At 43.4% G+C, this 16,893-nt stretch overlaps 3 protein-coding genes across 3 annotated transcripts; 2 read left to right on the top strand and 1 right to left on the bottom strand.

The window, feature by feature from the left end:
• Positions 1-6,144: 6,144 nt before the first annotated feature.
• FOBCDRAFT_241914 (uncharacterized protein) lies at positions 6,145-7,564 on the top strand (the record flags this gene model as incomplete). Its single annotated transcript, XM_059610417.1, has 3 exons — positions 6,145-6,226; positions 6,509-6,596; positions 6,646-7,564. 3 exons carry the CDS (start codon positions 6,145-6,147, stop codon positions 7,562-7,564), a joined length of 1,089 nt encoding a protein of 362 aa, XP_059465405.1.
• Positions 7,565-9,616: 2,052 nt separating this feature from the next.
• Positions 9,617-10,226, top strand: FOBCDRAFT_45380 (uncharacterized protein). Its single transcript, XM_031195902.3, has 2 exons — positions 9,617-9,941; positions 9,989-10,226. Exons 1-2 carry the CDS (start codon positions 9,708-9,710, stop codon positions 10,115-10,117), a joined length of 363 nt encoding a protein of 120 aa, XP_031028163.2. The 5' UTR covers positions 9,617-9,707; the 3' UTR covers positions 10,118-10,226.
• Positions 10,227-12,988: 2,762 nt separating this feature from the next.
• Positions 12,989-15,555, bottom strand: FOBCDRAFT_227956 (uncharacterized protein). The gene has a single exon (XM_054705871.2). It carries the CDS (start codon positions 15,477-15,479, stop codon positions 13,380-13,382), a length of 2,100 nt encoding a protein of 699 aa, XP_054561846.1. The 5' UTR covers positions 15,480-15,555; the 3' UTR covers positions 12,989-13,379.
• Positions 15,556-16,893: the final 1,338 nt, after the last annotated feature.

Genomic DNA, 16,893 nt, shown 5'->3' on the forward strand with positions numbered 1-16,893 from the left:
GATTGGCCGCTCGGACAGTCTGGAATGAACTTTATCCCTTCAATTGTGGAGGAGCTCCGGCAGGTACCTTGCCCCATACTATCCCTGTCAATGGCGAGGTACCTCGGGGACACTACACGACACGTCGTTGAGCAAGACCGTCCAACCTCCAATACAAGCCAATCTTAATCAATGACTTCCCAATCAGCACCATCATCACCACCTATTGAGGCACTTAATGCGTATGATGATAGTAGTTTTATCAATGAAGAAAACAGCCATCAAGAGCACTCGGGTGATAGCACTCGGAGACCGGCCTTTCCCGCTGCCGATGGCCGAGGCTTCAATTGTCATCCCTTCGAGGTGCCGCGACGGAATCTTCTCGTCAACGAGCTGCCCCAGAGCCCATTGTCACTTTTCCAACACTTCATACCCATTTCTATAGTCAAAGAATGGGTTAAATACACCAATGATTGGGTTACTAGCCTCATCCAACACGGCGTTGTCGATAGTCAAGAACACGAAATGACAGAAAAGTCACGCCTCAATGCCTGGAAGCCAACCACGATTGCAGAGATGTACATTTTGGCTTGGGATCCTTATCTATATGGGGGTCCATAATGAGATAACGGTTGAAGATTATTGGAAAACATCTCGGCTAGAGGATCAACGGCCTGAACACTCGATAATCAAATCCATGACTTACGATCGATTCCAGATTCTTTATCGTCATGTCTGTGTTTTTGACCTCACCGAATTCGCTGACGGTTATGAAAACCTTCCTACCGTCTTCCAATGCGTTGAGTCATGGTCTCAGCACCTTCAACACGCAACGACAGAGCTCTGCGAGCCGGGCTCCTATCTTGCCGTCGACGAGGCTATGATCTGATATACCGGAAGGAACAAGCAAGTCACGCGCGTCCCCAACAAGCCTGTTGATACAGGCTTCAAGGTGTGGATAGCCGCCCAGCTAGGCATCTTCATGAGGTGGATATGGTACCACCCCGGCGCAAAATACGGTCCGAAGAGGAAAAAAGTCAAACTGCCACGTTTGCCAGGGGCTTCAATTAGGGCGACCAAGGCCAAGAAGCTCAAGAAGGCCATTGGAGCCGGTTAGTCGCAATAAAAGGAGGCGTCAGACCGTTTGGGGGTGTCAGCAGTGTAATGTAGCGATTTGACACTCGAGGGATTGCTGGTACTTCTATCATGGCCTAAAATAGGTGGGATGCTAGGTATCTTTGATTTGGCTCATTTTAATTGGTTGTATCACTCTGTCGTGACCAGGCCGGAGCCCCTCCACAATTGAAGGGATATTGCAAACACAGCGCTTATATCACGTATACCCCACAAATTCCCTCCAATCATAGCCTTACTCACCACATTCGCCGTACGCAATCCATCTGCGCTCCAACAACCGTATGCTTATTGACAATACTCAGTTAACACCAAGTAAGTATCCTCTCATTACTCACTCGTATCCCAATAAGCACTACAAGTATATATACTCATTCATTGGTACTTTATAAAACTTAGCTTGCCAGCTGTCAATAAGACCCCTTTACATTTATCAAGCCTAACACGCATTAAATCTACGATTAAGAGACATAACACTTCACTTCGCTCAACATCACGCCTTACGCCCTCTGCAAACATAAACCTAGTACGGACTAGTTTACCTGTTTGGAAACCCAACCGTTAAAATATGCAACCTGCCAACATAATCCTAGTACAGTCTCAGTTATCAATACCTTGGGAACCCAACTGTCACAATAACTAGTTAGATCAGTTGAGGCTATGGGCACGGACCTATCACGCCTCCATAGCTAAGCCCAGTCCTGATACTAGCCCACCCTAACTATGCGTTCCGCTACTTTAGGTAATGTTGACCGGGTTTAACGGCTTCACCATGTCAATGTGACTGTGTATGTTGGGAAAAAGGTCTGCAAAGTGTTTCAGCCTCGTCCTGATTAAGGGTTGTCCTCACCTGCTTAGCGATGACTGCGGGTGGAACCTAGTCCTTAAATGTTGTGGCTCGGATTTAATTGCCCTTGTTCCATGATGGCCTTGCAGGGTTATGGAAGGACTAAATGTGACAGATGTTGGCTTGCATGCCTAAAAGCAACATGTTGCATCAAGAGGCTGAATAAAGGGGGAGATAAGACCGCTCCAGGATCAGTGTGGTATGGGTCTTATCTTCCCTTAGCTCTATGTTATTTCGTTGAATAAAAGGCTAGTATATAGATGCATCTTTTATAATCTACTCTCAGTTTATTATTAAGTTGTAATAAAACACTAATTATTTAGGATTATGAATTGATTAAAAAATTGATAATAATCATTATTTATACAATTTAGGGATTTTAATTTATTAATTTATTAATTAATAATAATATAAAAATATATCTCACATATTTATTTTTATAAAAAGAAGTTTATTAATAGCTAATAAATATATTTTACATAGTTAAGGTCTTATTATAGTCAAATAATAGTAAGCAGTTACTGAAAAAGACTAATATAGTTTAAAGGTTAGTCTTTTTAAATATAGCAAGGAATTTGTAATGGTCGTACCTAACTACTACGCCACAGGGCAAAAGATTGGGCTATAACTGCTATTATAGGAATTACAGTGGTGCTTACAGCTGCCTATAGAGCCTTATAGAGCTGTTACGTGGACCAACCATAACAGAATTTTATATAACTAGTAAAAAATAATAAGGTTCATATAAGACAATTAATAGAATTATAATACGTATATAGTTAAAGAAAGTTAATAATTTAATAATAATTGCTTATATTCATTGATATATTTTATAAGTAATGATAATAAGTATTAAAAGCTAAAAAGCTATAAATCAGAAAAGAAAACCTAAAAGAAGAAATTAATAAGTTATAACGTACATGATAAGCATATGTCCCACATAAGCATGTGTCACATTTTGAACTTATACCTTAAACTCCAATATTTAAGAAACGATTAAAAATCAGAAATAAGCTTTAGACAGCTTATACTATAAAGTCAGGCTAATTAGACTAAGTCCTATATATACTGACTTTATTTTACTTTATTGACTTTTTTAAAGACTTAGTTTTGAAAAAATATATTTACACTGTATATTCTTAAGTAATACGACATATAAACTAGCTAGAGCCTTATAAAAAGTACTATAGTATTTTACTATGTAAGAAATAAGGCAAATTATTTTCTTTAGATTTTTATTAATTATATTGCTAATTTTCAAATAACTAAATCTTACTCTTTTCAGTTATACAGTATAGTGGGACATATACTTATTTGGGACATATACTTATCATGTACGTTATAGAAAGTATTTGTTTTGATATTTATTATATATTAATATTTTGTATAAACTATTTCCTTATACCTTTAATCTTATTTTCTAACTTTAAAACCTTAATTACCTATAAGGTTATATTTTACACCTTAGGCTACTGTCTAATTATCTTATATTTAAAAAAGAAAAAAGCAATTATTGTTTTATAGCTCTGCCTTATCATCCTCCAAACCAATTTCCTCTGATTCCTAGAAGTACTAGCGTTGTTGCCTTATTTATATAGCCTTCCTCTGTATAACTCCGTAATTCAACGGCACACCATGCAGCCATTCTTGTGCTTTGACGGCCTGAAAAACGGTATGATGTTTTGAACACCAAAATACAGAGTTCCTCGGCCGCGGTTCCCTCGAGATTCACTTATGGCGTAAGACTGAATAATGGTTTCTTTTAGGGCCATGCATGCATGCATAACAAGTAGCTGCCAAGACTCGGCACCTTGCCAGTGGGACGGAGCTATTCCCGATTTGTAGGTTAATTTAATTGCGTGTCTGTTACCCAAGTTAATCCTTGCTACATGGTTCACGGTCTGCTCGCAAGGCTGGCAGTCGGCTTTGTAGGAGTTAATCGGATAATAGTAACATTTCCATCTATAGTTGGAGCATACTCTATTACATTCATCGTCGCCCATAACTGAATAACTCCCGCATACGTAAGAAGTCACACTTCAAGTGGTTAACCTGTTATCACTGAGTGCTGAGTGCCACAAAATAGAGGACTCGCTTATTGAATGAGCCTCCTGTAACAATCTTCACCTACTAATAACCATTTCCTGCAAAGCTCTGCAAGCCAGCTTATCTGCAGAATGGTTTGTCGCATATTCGGGCACAGCCGACATGCATATCGAAAATTTGTCACCATATCGGTTGGCAGAGGTTTAGGATATCAGCAAATGAGGGCTAGCGCACCAGTGGTAACCTTTGATGCTCTCCTTGGGTTGCGACCTATGGAGTTTGAAAACATAACATCCAAGGTCCACGATAATAAAACCTATCAATCTCAGTAAATTTGCAAGGCGCGGCACGGCGACAATCAAGCGGGGACAGACCAATCCAATCCAATCCAATTTATTACGCCCGGCGGCCTGTTCTGACCGAAAGGGCACTAGTCACTAATGCTTACATACAACGCCTGCTTTTCGTCCTCGTTTCCCCAAGCCCATGCTGTGCCACACATTGCTCAATTTGTGTCCGCATTTTCCTAAAGTCCCATACTGAACCTTGCTTTTACACCATCAATCTGAAATTCGTGTCCTCAAGCCCATACAGCACCTGCTCCTTGATTACTCTTTTCCTTTCTGTTCTTCTGTGCCTTGCTTCTCCCATGTTTTAGTAGCATTACCGGCGAACTAGCTTGAAGGCTGTTCTTCAAGTGTCCAGCGTCCTATCTACGGCGGCTGAAGCGGCGTCCGCCTCTGTGGCACAGGGTGTTTGGTATAGGGCGTGAGTGGGTTAGTAAGAGTAAGTAGGTGAGGTTCTTGCAATCTGAATTCAATATTGTGTGTCAAGTCGTCCTGTGGCTATTGCAAATCGTATAGTTGCGTGGACTGCCTGCATGTTTGGCGTCCACTTGGCCGGGGACAGACCAGGGTTAGCTATAAGTGGTGGGGAGACGAGGCTCCGGAGAAACAGTGCAAGCGTGGACTTGTGGCTTCGTGGCCTATCCTGTTACGGCGAAACATACATACGCTCCGCGTCATGGTCCGTCATGGCCTCCAATATATGTCTGCAGATGATCAATAGCCACACAGCTCACTGAGCTCCTGTGACAACGGCCTGGGGGGATTCGGCGAACTCGCTTTCAAAAAATCCACCAAAATCGCAAGTCTCGAGTTCGGTGCTTTCTTTCCCCTAACCACGTTTCATGTTTGATACTGTATTAGGTCAGCTCGGTGTGCCTCGTCTGTATCCTAAGCATTTGCAAAAGGCTGTTCTGGATGCCGGTGCCGGTGCCCGATTCCGCTCCCTCTTTCAGCCTTTGTTTTAAGCGTGGCGTAATAGCCATCCTGTAACCAACACGCCAAATTAATAAGACGGAACGACGCATAATATGATATGTCAGGGTCGGCACAAGTCCGAGCGCCAGTGCTAAGAGGGCGAGAGCTGGCAAAGCGTCAGTTTAAGCTCAATGTTTGCCGACAGTCATTCTTTACATTCCTGGATCACTCACCTCACAAGCCTTCCCAGATACGTGACAGCGCAACGCTCTCGTGCAATGCTTGTGGTCACACGTATAAAATATAGGCCTCTTCCCTCTTAACCTCCCCGTGGCCCTGCTCCATTATATACTGCTTGGACTCATTCATTAAACTATTTGATTGGTATCGACTCCTCTTCGATGGTATACACCGATTCATATACGGCTGCACTCCAGGGTCATTAGAACTTGGCCGTCGCAATTCACTACGCTGTAGCTGCCACTCGCATATCTGGTAGCGCTATCGAGCGTAGTCCTGAAAACACGATACACTAAACGTTTTACATATATGCTATCAGCATAACGCATAATTTTTAGCTTAGGGCTCAATATTCATCCTTCTGATTCAAGAATTCAAGCAGTGTCTGCCAAATCAACTGCCGAACCTTACCTCAAGACTTGGTCGAATCGCTGACTTCGTTTTACCGTCTTGAGCCAACAACATACTGGTGGCTCCTCAATCTAATATTCTCTTCTGAACCCTCAAATTACTCAGCATCCAGTTCATTATTGGATATTATGAACAGATGGCGGTTGTCGTTACTTGATTAAGCCATAACCAGCAACATCGCTATATTCCCTTTCAGTATCCAGTCGAAGCCTCCCAAACGTCGAAATGGAAGTCATGGAGTTAGTCGAGAACGAGCCTACCGCTCGTCCATTCCAATGTGATTGGCAATCCTGCACAAAGGTACATCGTCTTTATTTTGAGAGTTCTAGTCACGATCTGATAGTTGGCATAGAGCTTCAACCGTAAGAGTGATCTGCAAAGACATTATCGAATCCACACGAATGAGCGGCCTTACGCATGCCCGATATCGGGATGCGGAAAGAACTTCATCCAGAAAAGTGCCTTGACGGTTCATATCCGAACACATACCGGAGAAAAGCCGCACCAATGCCAGCATGACAATTGCGGAAAGCGTTTTTCTGATGTACATCTTGACTAATGTTTATAAGCCTATAGAACGCTAATCAAGTTTCAAAGTCCTCAAGTCTCGCCCGTCATCGACGTGTCCATACGGGCAAACGTCCGTACAAGTGTACCTATGATGGTTGTTCTAAAAGGTAAGATGAGGAACGTCTTGGTCTACCCTTGTACTAACACATGATGTAGCTTCTGTAGAAAAGCTACGATGGTTGAGCACCAACGGAGATCGCACCAGTACGGAATGGACCCCAATGACATCCTATACGATTGCTCCTCAGATTCAGAAGACGACGAGCCTCCTTTGACCCCCCAGCACTCCTCAATGACCTGGTCGCCTCGTGATATTGTTTCTATGGAGCAAGCGATTTCGAATGGCCCGTTGCATCGCGCAACTTCGTATGCTGACTTTGGGCTACAAGTTCACGGCCAGCATATGTCACAGCAATACGTCAATAGACAGGGCATTCCCTCAAATGCGCCTCAAGAGTTCCACTGCCAACCTATACCCGACTATTACGTCGGTGCTCCAACACTCCGTCGAACAACGACTATGCCATGCCAAATGTACTATGTTACCGAGCAGGGCAATCCGGGGGTTGTAACGATGAATAACGCAGCGCAACGTCATTACCGGCTTCCTCGACAAGTGGAAAGACCTCCTGTAGAGTTGCCATATTCGACCTCGGCCATCGCAACCTCGATTCAAAGTAGTCCCAGAAACCTTTCCGTTTCGTCGGTTTCTAGTCCCATTGCTCAGGAATGCTTTTTCACATATTTGCCCGGGAACCAGCCGGAATACGTGCAGGCAGACCGTCAACATTCCATCGTCCAATATCAGCATCCTATGCAACACCTTATGAGCCAGTCCCAACCGCCAGTGGCCTCTCAGGCGCAGCCGCTTCACGCGCCTGCAGCTGATCATCCACCTCAGAAATCCGCTCAGGCCCAACTGGAACAGTGGTCAACTAATGACCCTCCGATCGAAGCTACGACAATCGGGCAGTTGCCGGCGTATGGCACTGTGGTTTATGACCCTGATGGACTGAAGATCGAAGTTGACGATCCTTCGATGCAGCTGCCAAGCAGCAGGCTTGCCAGTCTGTGATTGACCTCGAGGCTCTGAGGCCGCTTTATGTGTTATGAGGATTCCCTTGCATGATTATACCCTTGCGTCGGCCTGACCTAAGACGACGCTTTGTAACATTATATTTATACCCGGGTCGGACCAGAATGATCCACCTGCTGTAGCAATCATTATCTATATTGGCTCCCAACTGATGTACATGCCATGATAGGCCTGCTTGGAGGCCAATTTCGTCAAGTATTCAGCATCCTATCCTCAGCAGCTGAATCATAGTCTGTCAAAATGAGATTGTATGATGATAGTAGGATTCGAATTCAATGATTAGTGTGCCTGAGGCTTCTGGGCTATGCCGAGCATCCCCGTTGCAATGACAAATTTGATCGTCGCTCATACTGCTTGCATATCTGGCGCCCATTTGTCACCGTCAGGCGGTGTCTTCCCTCCCAAGAAGAACGTATTGTTTATATTGCGCAGTAGTGCTGGGTGAAAATATATTTTATTGAACTTGATTCTCAATTATTGAAATGAGAGCTCTTGTCGGGTATATATTTCTAGTTGATTTCATCTAGGACTTTCAAACTAACAGTCTGAATCTTGAAGGGAAGGGTATTCCCGGGTTTTCCAAAAGAACGAGAGGTTGCCCATCTTTCTTTGTGAGCATTTCAACATGCCGTCCCATTGCGTTTTCCATTTTGTGCATCTGAACAGGAAATACCCAGATGTCTCGGCTGCTTGACCACGTACACACGTATTCGATTCTGCTGCACCGATCCTGTACAGAAAGTTATTTAGTCTTGCCATTCCGGTACGGAGCAGGACCAGCACAATACTACTAATACCTTCCTTCTATCTCGGCGTATGGTGGCCTCGTGCACAAGACACTATATCAGCACAAATGAAATCCATTCATGGCTTCGTCGCCTCACTCTTAGTGAGACGACGTGACAGCTTTCCTTACTTACAATAAAGCTGGAACCTAGCACCCTAGACCTTCTCGCCCTCGGCGTTGGCCTAGGTACTATTCACAGGCGATTGATCATCAATCGGCTAAGAAATTGGGTCATCTCGCTTAAATCTTTATGATGAATCGTCTGATGCTAGGCCGAGTTGCTGATTGGCTCAAATTAACCCCAACCCCACACTTGGGGTTAGCTTGGAGTTAACTTGGGGTTAGCACAACGCAGAGGAAAGGGGACTTCAATCAATCAATAAAAACAATAAGAATACTGGTCTCTTCTCACACCAATCTGGCGACGGTCTCTTCAAGTGTCCGTTGACGTTTCTCACTAAAACCTAGAATACGCTAATGAAGACAGGGGTAAGAGATCGTTGAAACTTCACGCTTAGAGACCATGCAGTGAGCGTGGCTGGAAATTACAGTGGGCTTTGCTGACTAATTATATGACCCTTTCCTCATATGGTCCCGTGCTCCGAGCGCACAAGACCTGTGCGTCGCCGCTGCTTCAGTCCCGCTTACTTCAGCCCACGCAGTTAAGTTCTCAGTGGCCCACTCAACAACATGCTCCTTTCGAGACGGTGGCTGTCAATGAACACAAATAATTTTTCGGGCATTTGCTGCACCCATATTTCGCCAAAGCTGTCTCGATCGTCCCCAGGGCAGACGGTAGAGTTACAAGCCTAAACCACTGATCGTCATTCAGCCGTCCTCTGTCATGGAGTCCGTGCTGTGTCTGTAATAGGCAGTGATGCACTAAATCAGACCATGGTTGCATTAACCGACCTAGTAGGTTGGTCTGGACCCCATTGATCGGCAAGGTGACACAAAACACGATCCAATGATCAGCTAGTATTACGAAACCTCTGAGTTTGCATGGGGTAGTCAAAAGGTGGTGGCGCAAATGCGGTACCACTTTGTACCACCTCTTCTGGGGTAGTGGATATGTCATATCTCGTGTTGGAGCATGTCGAGAAAGAGACATCCGGATACATCATCTTGGGAACATTTCCAACGCCGTTATTTTCAGCGCAGCCTGAGTTGAGACTATCACAGAATCAAGTGCCGCGGCGACCCCTTTCAACCTCAAGAAATATCCCGTCCCTTCCCCCGGTGCCAACTGTCTTCGCGCCGTATCCGACCGTTCCCCAGGACCTCCTGAGCTACAGAGACCGTATAGACTGACGCCATTGTCCCTCTCCTCCCAGCATGGCAATCAAGCCCGAGTGTTCTACCGTACCGGCATGCAACTCGGGCCGTCACAAACCATCGGAAGCCCCGCCCAGGCGCACAATCGAGAAGCGCCACGACACGCAGTTCAATGATACGTTTACCGAACTACGTGATAGTATCTCCAGTATGAGAGTTATAATGGCAAAGGAAGGAGAGGAGAGTGCAATGAAGGATCCGCAAGAAGTAACGCCTAAATTGATAGGAGATGAGGTTAGTCAGCACCCAACTCATGACATAATAATTCTTACCTATAATAGGAGGCCATTATATGTATGGCGAGAGAGTATATTGCGCTCCTCGAGGAGAGAAACAGATCTCTCGTAGAAGAACATACAGTACTGCAGTCGACAATTGCTGCGTTTGAAATGTTATTTCCACGTTACTGATCTTCCAATGCATGCTTTGCGCATCGACATGGTCAGTGTTAACGTGGATATCGCGGCGGGTGATGAGAGACTTCTAGGACCGCCAGGGCGATTGGGGGCAGCCGAGGCAAGAGGGAGGGGAAACTGTTAATATGTAATGGATACTTAGCCCTGGAGGTACGGCCACACTGATCGAATTCATTGTATGTTGATCTTGGACAATTGTTGCCCTGCCTAGCTCAGCTAGCTGCCTTGATAAAGTGCGGAAACATCCGTCCTGTGAGCATAATGGGAGTGTTCTTGTGGCATTGACGACAAGTAGAAACTTGTTGGGAGGATAATAGTGATCTGAGAATATAGAACTTCTCACAGACCCTGCGGTGCCAGCTAAAAATTCCACAACGGCAAGCTGATCAAGTCAGGGGACTTGACATTTGATGAATCATTCAATTCTATCTCTCACTAGAGACCTAGTGCATGGGTTTGGATCCTCTTGGACTCTACGGCCCAACTTACCCTCCTCCTTGTCATTAATTGTCTTTCTATTCCGAGCTCTATCTTTCCTTGGTTCATGCCAAAGAGCCTCAAGAGAGGCTTGAATCTCCATAGCACGCTTAACGTGCATGATAAGCGAGCGAGGCACTTAGGTATCTTTCCCCGCAATGCCCAGCCAATAAGTACCTAAAAATTGTTAACGTGCACGATAAGCATAAGCATGCGAGATACCCCACTTTCTACCTTAAAAGCCCGTTTTTTTAAAAAATAATTCTTACAAATTCGATTTAGCTCTAAAATAGCTAAAAATAAGACATAAGTTATTCAACTAAAATATCATCTTAATATGATTTTTATTTCAATTTTTGCTATTTTATATTATGTAGTTTTAACGAAAATTAAATTAACACTGTGTAGAATATAAATTTAAGTAGGAAATAAAATAACGTGGTTGATAAGCAAGTGGGACAGACAAGCAAGTGGGACAGCATACTGTACAGCAAAAAATAGCTTACCCTATAACACTTAGCTACCTTAAATAAAATAGCTAAAAATCCGAAAAAAATATTTTTATAAATAAATGACTATAGGATATGTAAATATATTTTTTGTAGATTTTTAGCTATTTTATATTATATAATAAAGCTTATTTACACAGTGTAAAGAGTATAAGTAAGCATTTTTATATATAATTTAAATAATAAATTAACTATAATTATTCTATTAATAATATAGCTTTTTTATATAGTTAAATATATAACTTTTAAATTTTAGCTATTTTAGGCTTAGTTTGGATTTTATATTAGCTTTTAAAAACTGGCTTTTAAGGTATAGGTTAAGCTGTCACGCTTACTTGTCTGTCCCACTTACTTATCAACCACGTTAGGCAAAAATTATTTAAAATTATATTTAAGTATAACTGTTGAGCAGGACTGGGTGTCACGTGCAAGCAGGGATACTTTAAGATTACAGCCGAAATGGTAAAACCTCTAAGGGGCAGAACTTGAACATAACACAAGATGAATATACAAATCTGGATCAATGGACCGAATACACGTAATGTCTGACAATAACGTGCTTGATAAGCGAGTGCACCAGACAAGCGAGTGCACCAGCTTAATTTGTACCTTAAAAGCTACTTTTTAAAAGCCTATATAAAATCCAAGCTAAGCTTAAAATAGCTAAAACTTAAAAGTTATCTATTTAACTATATAAAAAAGCTATATTATTAATAAAACAATTCTAGCTAATTTATTTATAGCTAGTATATAAAAAGCTTATTTACACTGTATAATTAACCTTTAGTATATAAAATAAAATAGCTAAAAATCTAAGAAAAATGCTTTTATAGATAAATAGCTATTAATTATATAAAATAAATTTTTCTAGATTTTTAACTATTTTATTTAAGGTAGCTAGATGTTATAGGGTAGGCTATTTTTAGCTATACAGTGCGGTGGTGCACTCGCTTGTCTGGTGCACTCGCTTATCAAGCACGTTAATAAGCTAACGTATTTGATAAGCGAACCGGCCAGACAACCGAACCGGCCAGTATACTGTGCAGCTAAAAATAGCTTACCCTATAGCATTTTAATACTTAAATAAATGAATTAAAAATTAAATAAAATTATTTCTTATAATAGTATACCTTATTATATAATAAGGTATTTTTAAAAAAAATTTAATTATTTTATTTTATATTAAAAACCTTAAAATACAGTGTATTTCACAGTGTAAATAGACTTTAAAGTTTATAGCTATAACGTGGTTGATAAGCGAGTGAGTCAGACAAGCGAGTGAGTCAGCGCACTGTACAGCTAAAAATAGCCTACCCTATAGTGCCTAGATACCTTAAATAAAATAGCTAAGAATCTAAAAAAACTGTTTTTACATAATATGTAGCTATTTATTTATAGAAATATTTTTTTTAAACTTTTAGCTATTTTATTTTATATAGAAAAGCTTATTTACACAGTGTAAGTAGTGTAAATAAGCTTTTTTTTATTTTACTTATATAATAAATTAAATACAATTCTTTAATTTAGTAAGAAGCTCTTTTAAATAGTTAAATATATAATATCTTAATTCTAGCTATTTTAGGCTTAGCTTGAATTTTATATAGGCTTTTTAAAAGTAGCTTTTAAGGTATAGGTTAAGCTGACTCACTTGCTTGTCTGACTCACTCGCTTATCAACCACGTTATAGAGTTTTAAAAAAGCTCTAAGAAAATTAACATAGCTTATTTTAGGACTTATTTATAGGCTATTAAAATTTTAGCCATTTTAGTCTTAATTTGAATTTTTAAGAATTATTTAAAAAATAGCTTTTAAGGTGAAAAATATACTGGCCGGTTCGCTTATCAAATACGTTATACTAAGCTAAAATCCTTTTTTTTATTTTTTTTTTATAGATTTTTAGCTATTTTATCAAAGCTTTAAAATACTATACTAGATGTCACAGACAACGGCCTCTCACAAGACCGAGCGGCCCAGAAACGGGACTTCCCTCAAACGACTCTTTCTGACAGATTAAGAGGCATGCCGTCCCGAACTGAAGTCACTCAGACAAAGGGGCTGTCAATGGCGGCAACGGTAGTATCACCGGCCCCATCATCGTCATCCTGTATACTAATAAGCGCTCACCCAAAGAAAAGATAAAGGCGTTCTAAAAGATCCTTTCCTAGCCAACGACAATTATAAAGCTGATGTGTCCAACTTCAAAGATTACTGCAAGAGACGCGACCCTTTCGCCGCCAAAGACACAGTCCACAAATCTGCCGTGACAGATTTCAACACTGCTGCTGGGAAGTCGAATGCTGATAAGGCGGAATTTTCTGTCGCCCTCGGGCAGTGGTGGCCAGCACCGCACCGCCCGGGTGTACAAGCCACTTTAGGAGTTTCTTCATTAACAGTTGCTTATTCATTGGCTTGGCGATGTAGTCATCCATGCCTTTCTCCAAACAACGCTCCATATCGCCCTTTAACGCGTAGGCGGTCATGGCGATTATGGGTAGACGTATGCCACTGTTCCGTATCCGCACCGTTGCCTCGTAACCATTCATGACCGGCATACTAATATCCATCAGTATCAGATCAAAGGCATCGGCCGTCGCGGATAGTGTCGAGACCGCCTGGGCGCCGTCCGAGACAACTGTTATGTACCGGAATCCGAAGCCATGCAGCATTTCGACCAGGATTTTTTGATTGATAATATTATCCTCGGCCGCGAGGATCCGCGCCATCGGTGAGATCTTCATCAGTTGAGTCAGCTGTTCCGTAAGATCCTCGCCCTGTGAAACCTCCTGTCGCGACAGGTCGCTGCTAGGGATTGGCAGAGCGTCGACGGTTTGGATCTGCTGAAGGCTGCTGAGCTTCTTAAGCTTGACTGAGAACCAAAAGATGCTGCCCTGCCGTTCCGGGTTAGGTTTGTATCCAATATTCCCACCCAACAGCTCAGCAATTGATTTTGCGATGGACAGTCCGAGCCCAGTTCCTTGGCGACGCTTCTGATGCGGAGTATCAAGCTGCGTAAATGGCTTGAACAGTTTCTGGGCGTCATCTTGCGTCACGCCATGTCCAGTGTCGTAGACCTCAGTCAGGATTGTATAAGTGGCCACGTCTTCCGCGAGCAGCGCTACACTCACCAGAATGTACCCCTGTTCGGTAAACTTTGCGGCATTGCTGACAATATTCTCAACAACTTGGCGGCACCTCAGAGGATCCCCTTCTGCCCACTTTGGCAAGTTTGGTGACAGGTTCAGTCTCAGGGACACTCCGGGTTGTACAGTGGTCTGCACAGAACGCACGGCCGATGTGACCACACTAGCGATATCAACCTTGTCATTCTCGATGGAAAAACTGCCTGCTGCAATCTTGGAGTAGTCGAGGATGTCATTGATAATCCGCAACAGGACATGGCCAGACTCGTCAATCATATTAGCCGTCTCCCGCTGCTCCTCGGTTAGGCGGCTATCCAGAAGCAGGGAGCAAGCAGAAAGCACACCATGCATTGGTGTACGGATCTCGTGACTGATGTTTGCTAGAAAATCATTCTTCAACTTCGTGCTCTCCTCATAAGCAGCAATTAGCCGCAGTTCTGCCTCTTTTCGCTCAGTGAGATTCCGGGTAACCTTGCCGAAGCCGACGTGGATGTCATTCTTATATATGGCCGTGATAACGACGTCAGCCCAAAACCGGCTGCCATCCTTACGGTAGCGCCAACCTTCATCTTCCACCCTACCTTCACGCAAGCAAATCTCGAGTTCTCTTTCCGGCTTCCTAGACCGGATATCTTCCTCGCTATAAAAAATCGAGAAGTGCTTACCGATGATTTCTTCCTTCTTGTAACCCTTGCTTAGCTCGGCTCCAGTATTCCAGGACATCACGTTTCCGCGGGTATCGAGAAGGAAGATAGCGTAATCTTTCACAGCTTGGACGAGGATGCGGAAAGCATCATCAATGGGCAGCCAGCTTTGTGTCATTACACCATCGGCAACTGTAGTGTGGAGTTCGGCCTTATCCCATTCCAAGATCAAGCACAGCAGTTCGTCATCTCTGTGGACAGGCATAATGCGCGCAGTCCAAGAAATACCCTTTGCAGTATAGGCCGCATAGCAGAGACGGAGAGCTCGGGCCACAAGAGCAGTCTCAATGGCGTACACGAAGGGAATACGATCGAATCTTTCGGTCAGCGAGCCCTGGTAGAGGGCGACGAAGAGGTCTTGATCGATAAGTTCTTCACGCCTGCGACCCCACGCCTCCAGCAAACCAGACGAGGTTCTCTGTATGCGATACGACGGTGAGACGACAAGAGTGGGGACAGGCAAGAAATCAAAGATCTCGCTCATGGCGGGGACGTTGGCGTCGAGCGCCTTGGTGACCACATCCATTGGTAGCTGATGGACAGAGTCGTCGCTAATACGACGTCTCTTGGCTCTTACAAAGTTGATGCCCGCTTCAACCACTGAGGAGGTAATGAATGAAAGAATGAATGAATTTATTCCTCAGGACCCACAACGCCAAATCTCGCTATATTGTTTTTCCGACCTCTGGCCCCTGAGATCCTCAACCTGACCAATCCTGCTGCTTGCCACTTTTTCCCAGCCCCGCTTGCCCCGCGACAGGCCTGTTTGAAAGACAACTTCTCCAAGTGTTCAGCGTCCTATCTTCAGCGGCTGAAGCCTGGTCTGTCTACTAGAGGCTGTGCTATGTTAGTTGTTAGTCAGTACGTATTTTATGTTTGTGTAGCATCCAAACGTCCTGTGCTTATCGCAAACTTAATCGCTGCTCGCACTGTTTGCAGGTTCGGACTCCACTTGTCCCCATCCCTGTTGTCTTGCCTCCCAGAAAGCACGGCAGATTGCCTCTCTCGTGGCTCGTCCCACCGTGCGGATCGGACGAGGAACTGGTCGATCGTTTCTTGTCGCACTGAGCGTGCTTAAAGGGTTAAAGTGAATGTGCTAAGCAGCAGCAAATATGTTGATTAATTGTTCTTGAGTTGTGTTGAACAGGTGCTGGGGCCTCACGTGCAAGCAGGGATACTTTAAGATTACAGCCGAAATGGTAAAACCTCTAAGGGGTAGATTTCAACAGAACACAACATGAATACACCAATTCACATCAATGAACCGAATACACGTAATGTCTGACAAAAAATAGGTTAAACTCCGGTTACATCAGTCAGTATTATAAAAAGTATAATGCTGCATGCATTAAGATGAGGGCGAGTAGGATTTTATTGGCTAATAAGCTTTGGCCATAAGGTTGTGATTTAGGGGACTTTTGTTGATCACTTTAAATCACTATTATTTGTTCCTAATAAGCACTAATTTAGCGCTGATAGGCTGTCCCGTGTCCGAATCCGCGGCTACTGTATGCACCAGGACTATGGAGACCCTCAGTGACGGAAATGGCACGCCGGTGTCACTATCCACGCTACTGTCCTCATTGGCCTGTCGAAATCCCCATCCGGAGTTCGCGCCAAGCAGCTCATCAGGTTCAGATTGGGCGGAGTGACAGCTCCTTAATATGCAGCCTAACTCAATTCCGGACGTTGGGAGTGGGCTGTGCCGTTATAACCGAGTGAGGCGGCGAGTCTCTGAGGTATCACAGCATCTCATATCTGGTTATTCTCTGTGGCTAGATAGAATAAAAAAATAGATGTTGTTCTGTTTATATTCCTACTCAATGTTGACCCCGCAACCCTATTGTGGTGGAGGATTTGAGTCAAATCGCCTGCGAATAATACCTAAGGGTCACCAAGGTTGGCACGGACGAAAAGTAGATAATGCGACGGGATACTTA

Source organism: Fusarium oxysporum, chromosome VII (assembly GCF_013085055.1).
Source record: "Fusarium oxysporum Fo47 chromosome VII, complete sequence".
NCBI lineage: Eukaryota > Fungi > Ascomycota > Sordariomycetes > Hypocreales > Nectriaceae > Fusarium > Fusarium oxysporum.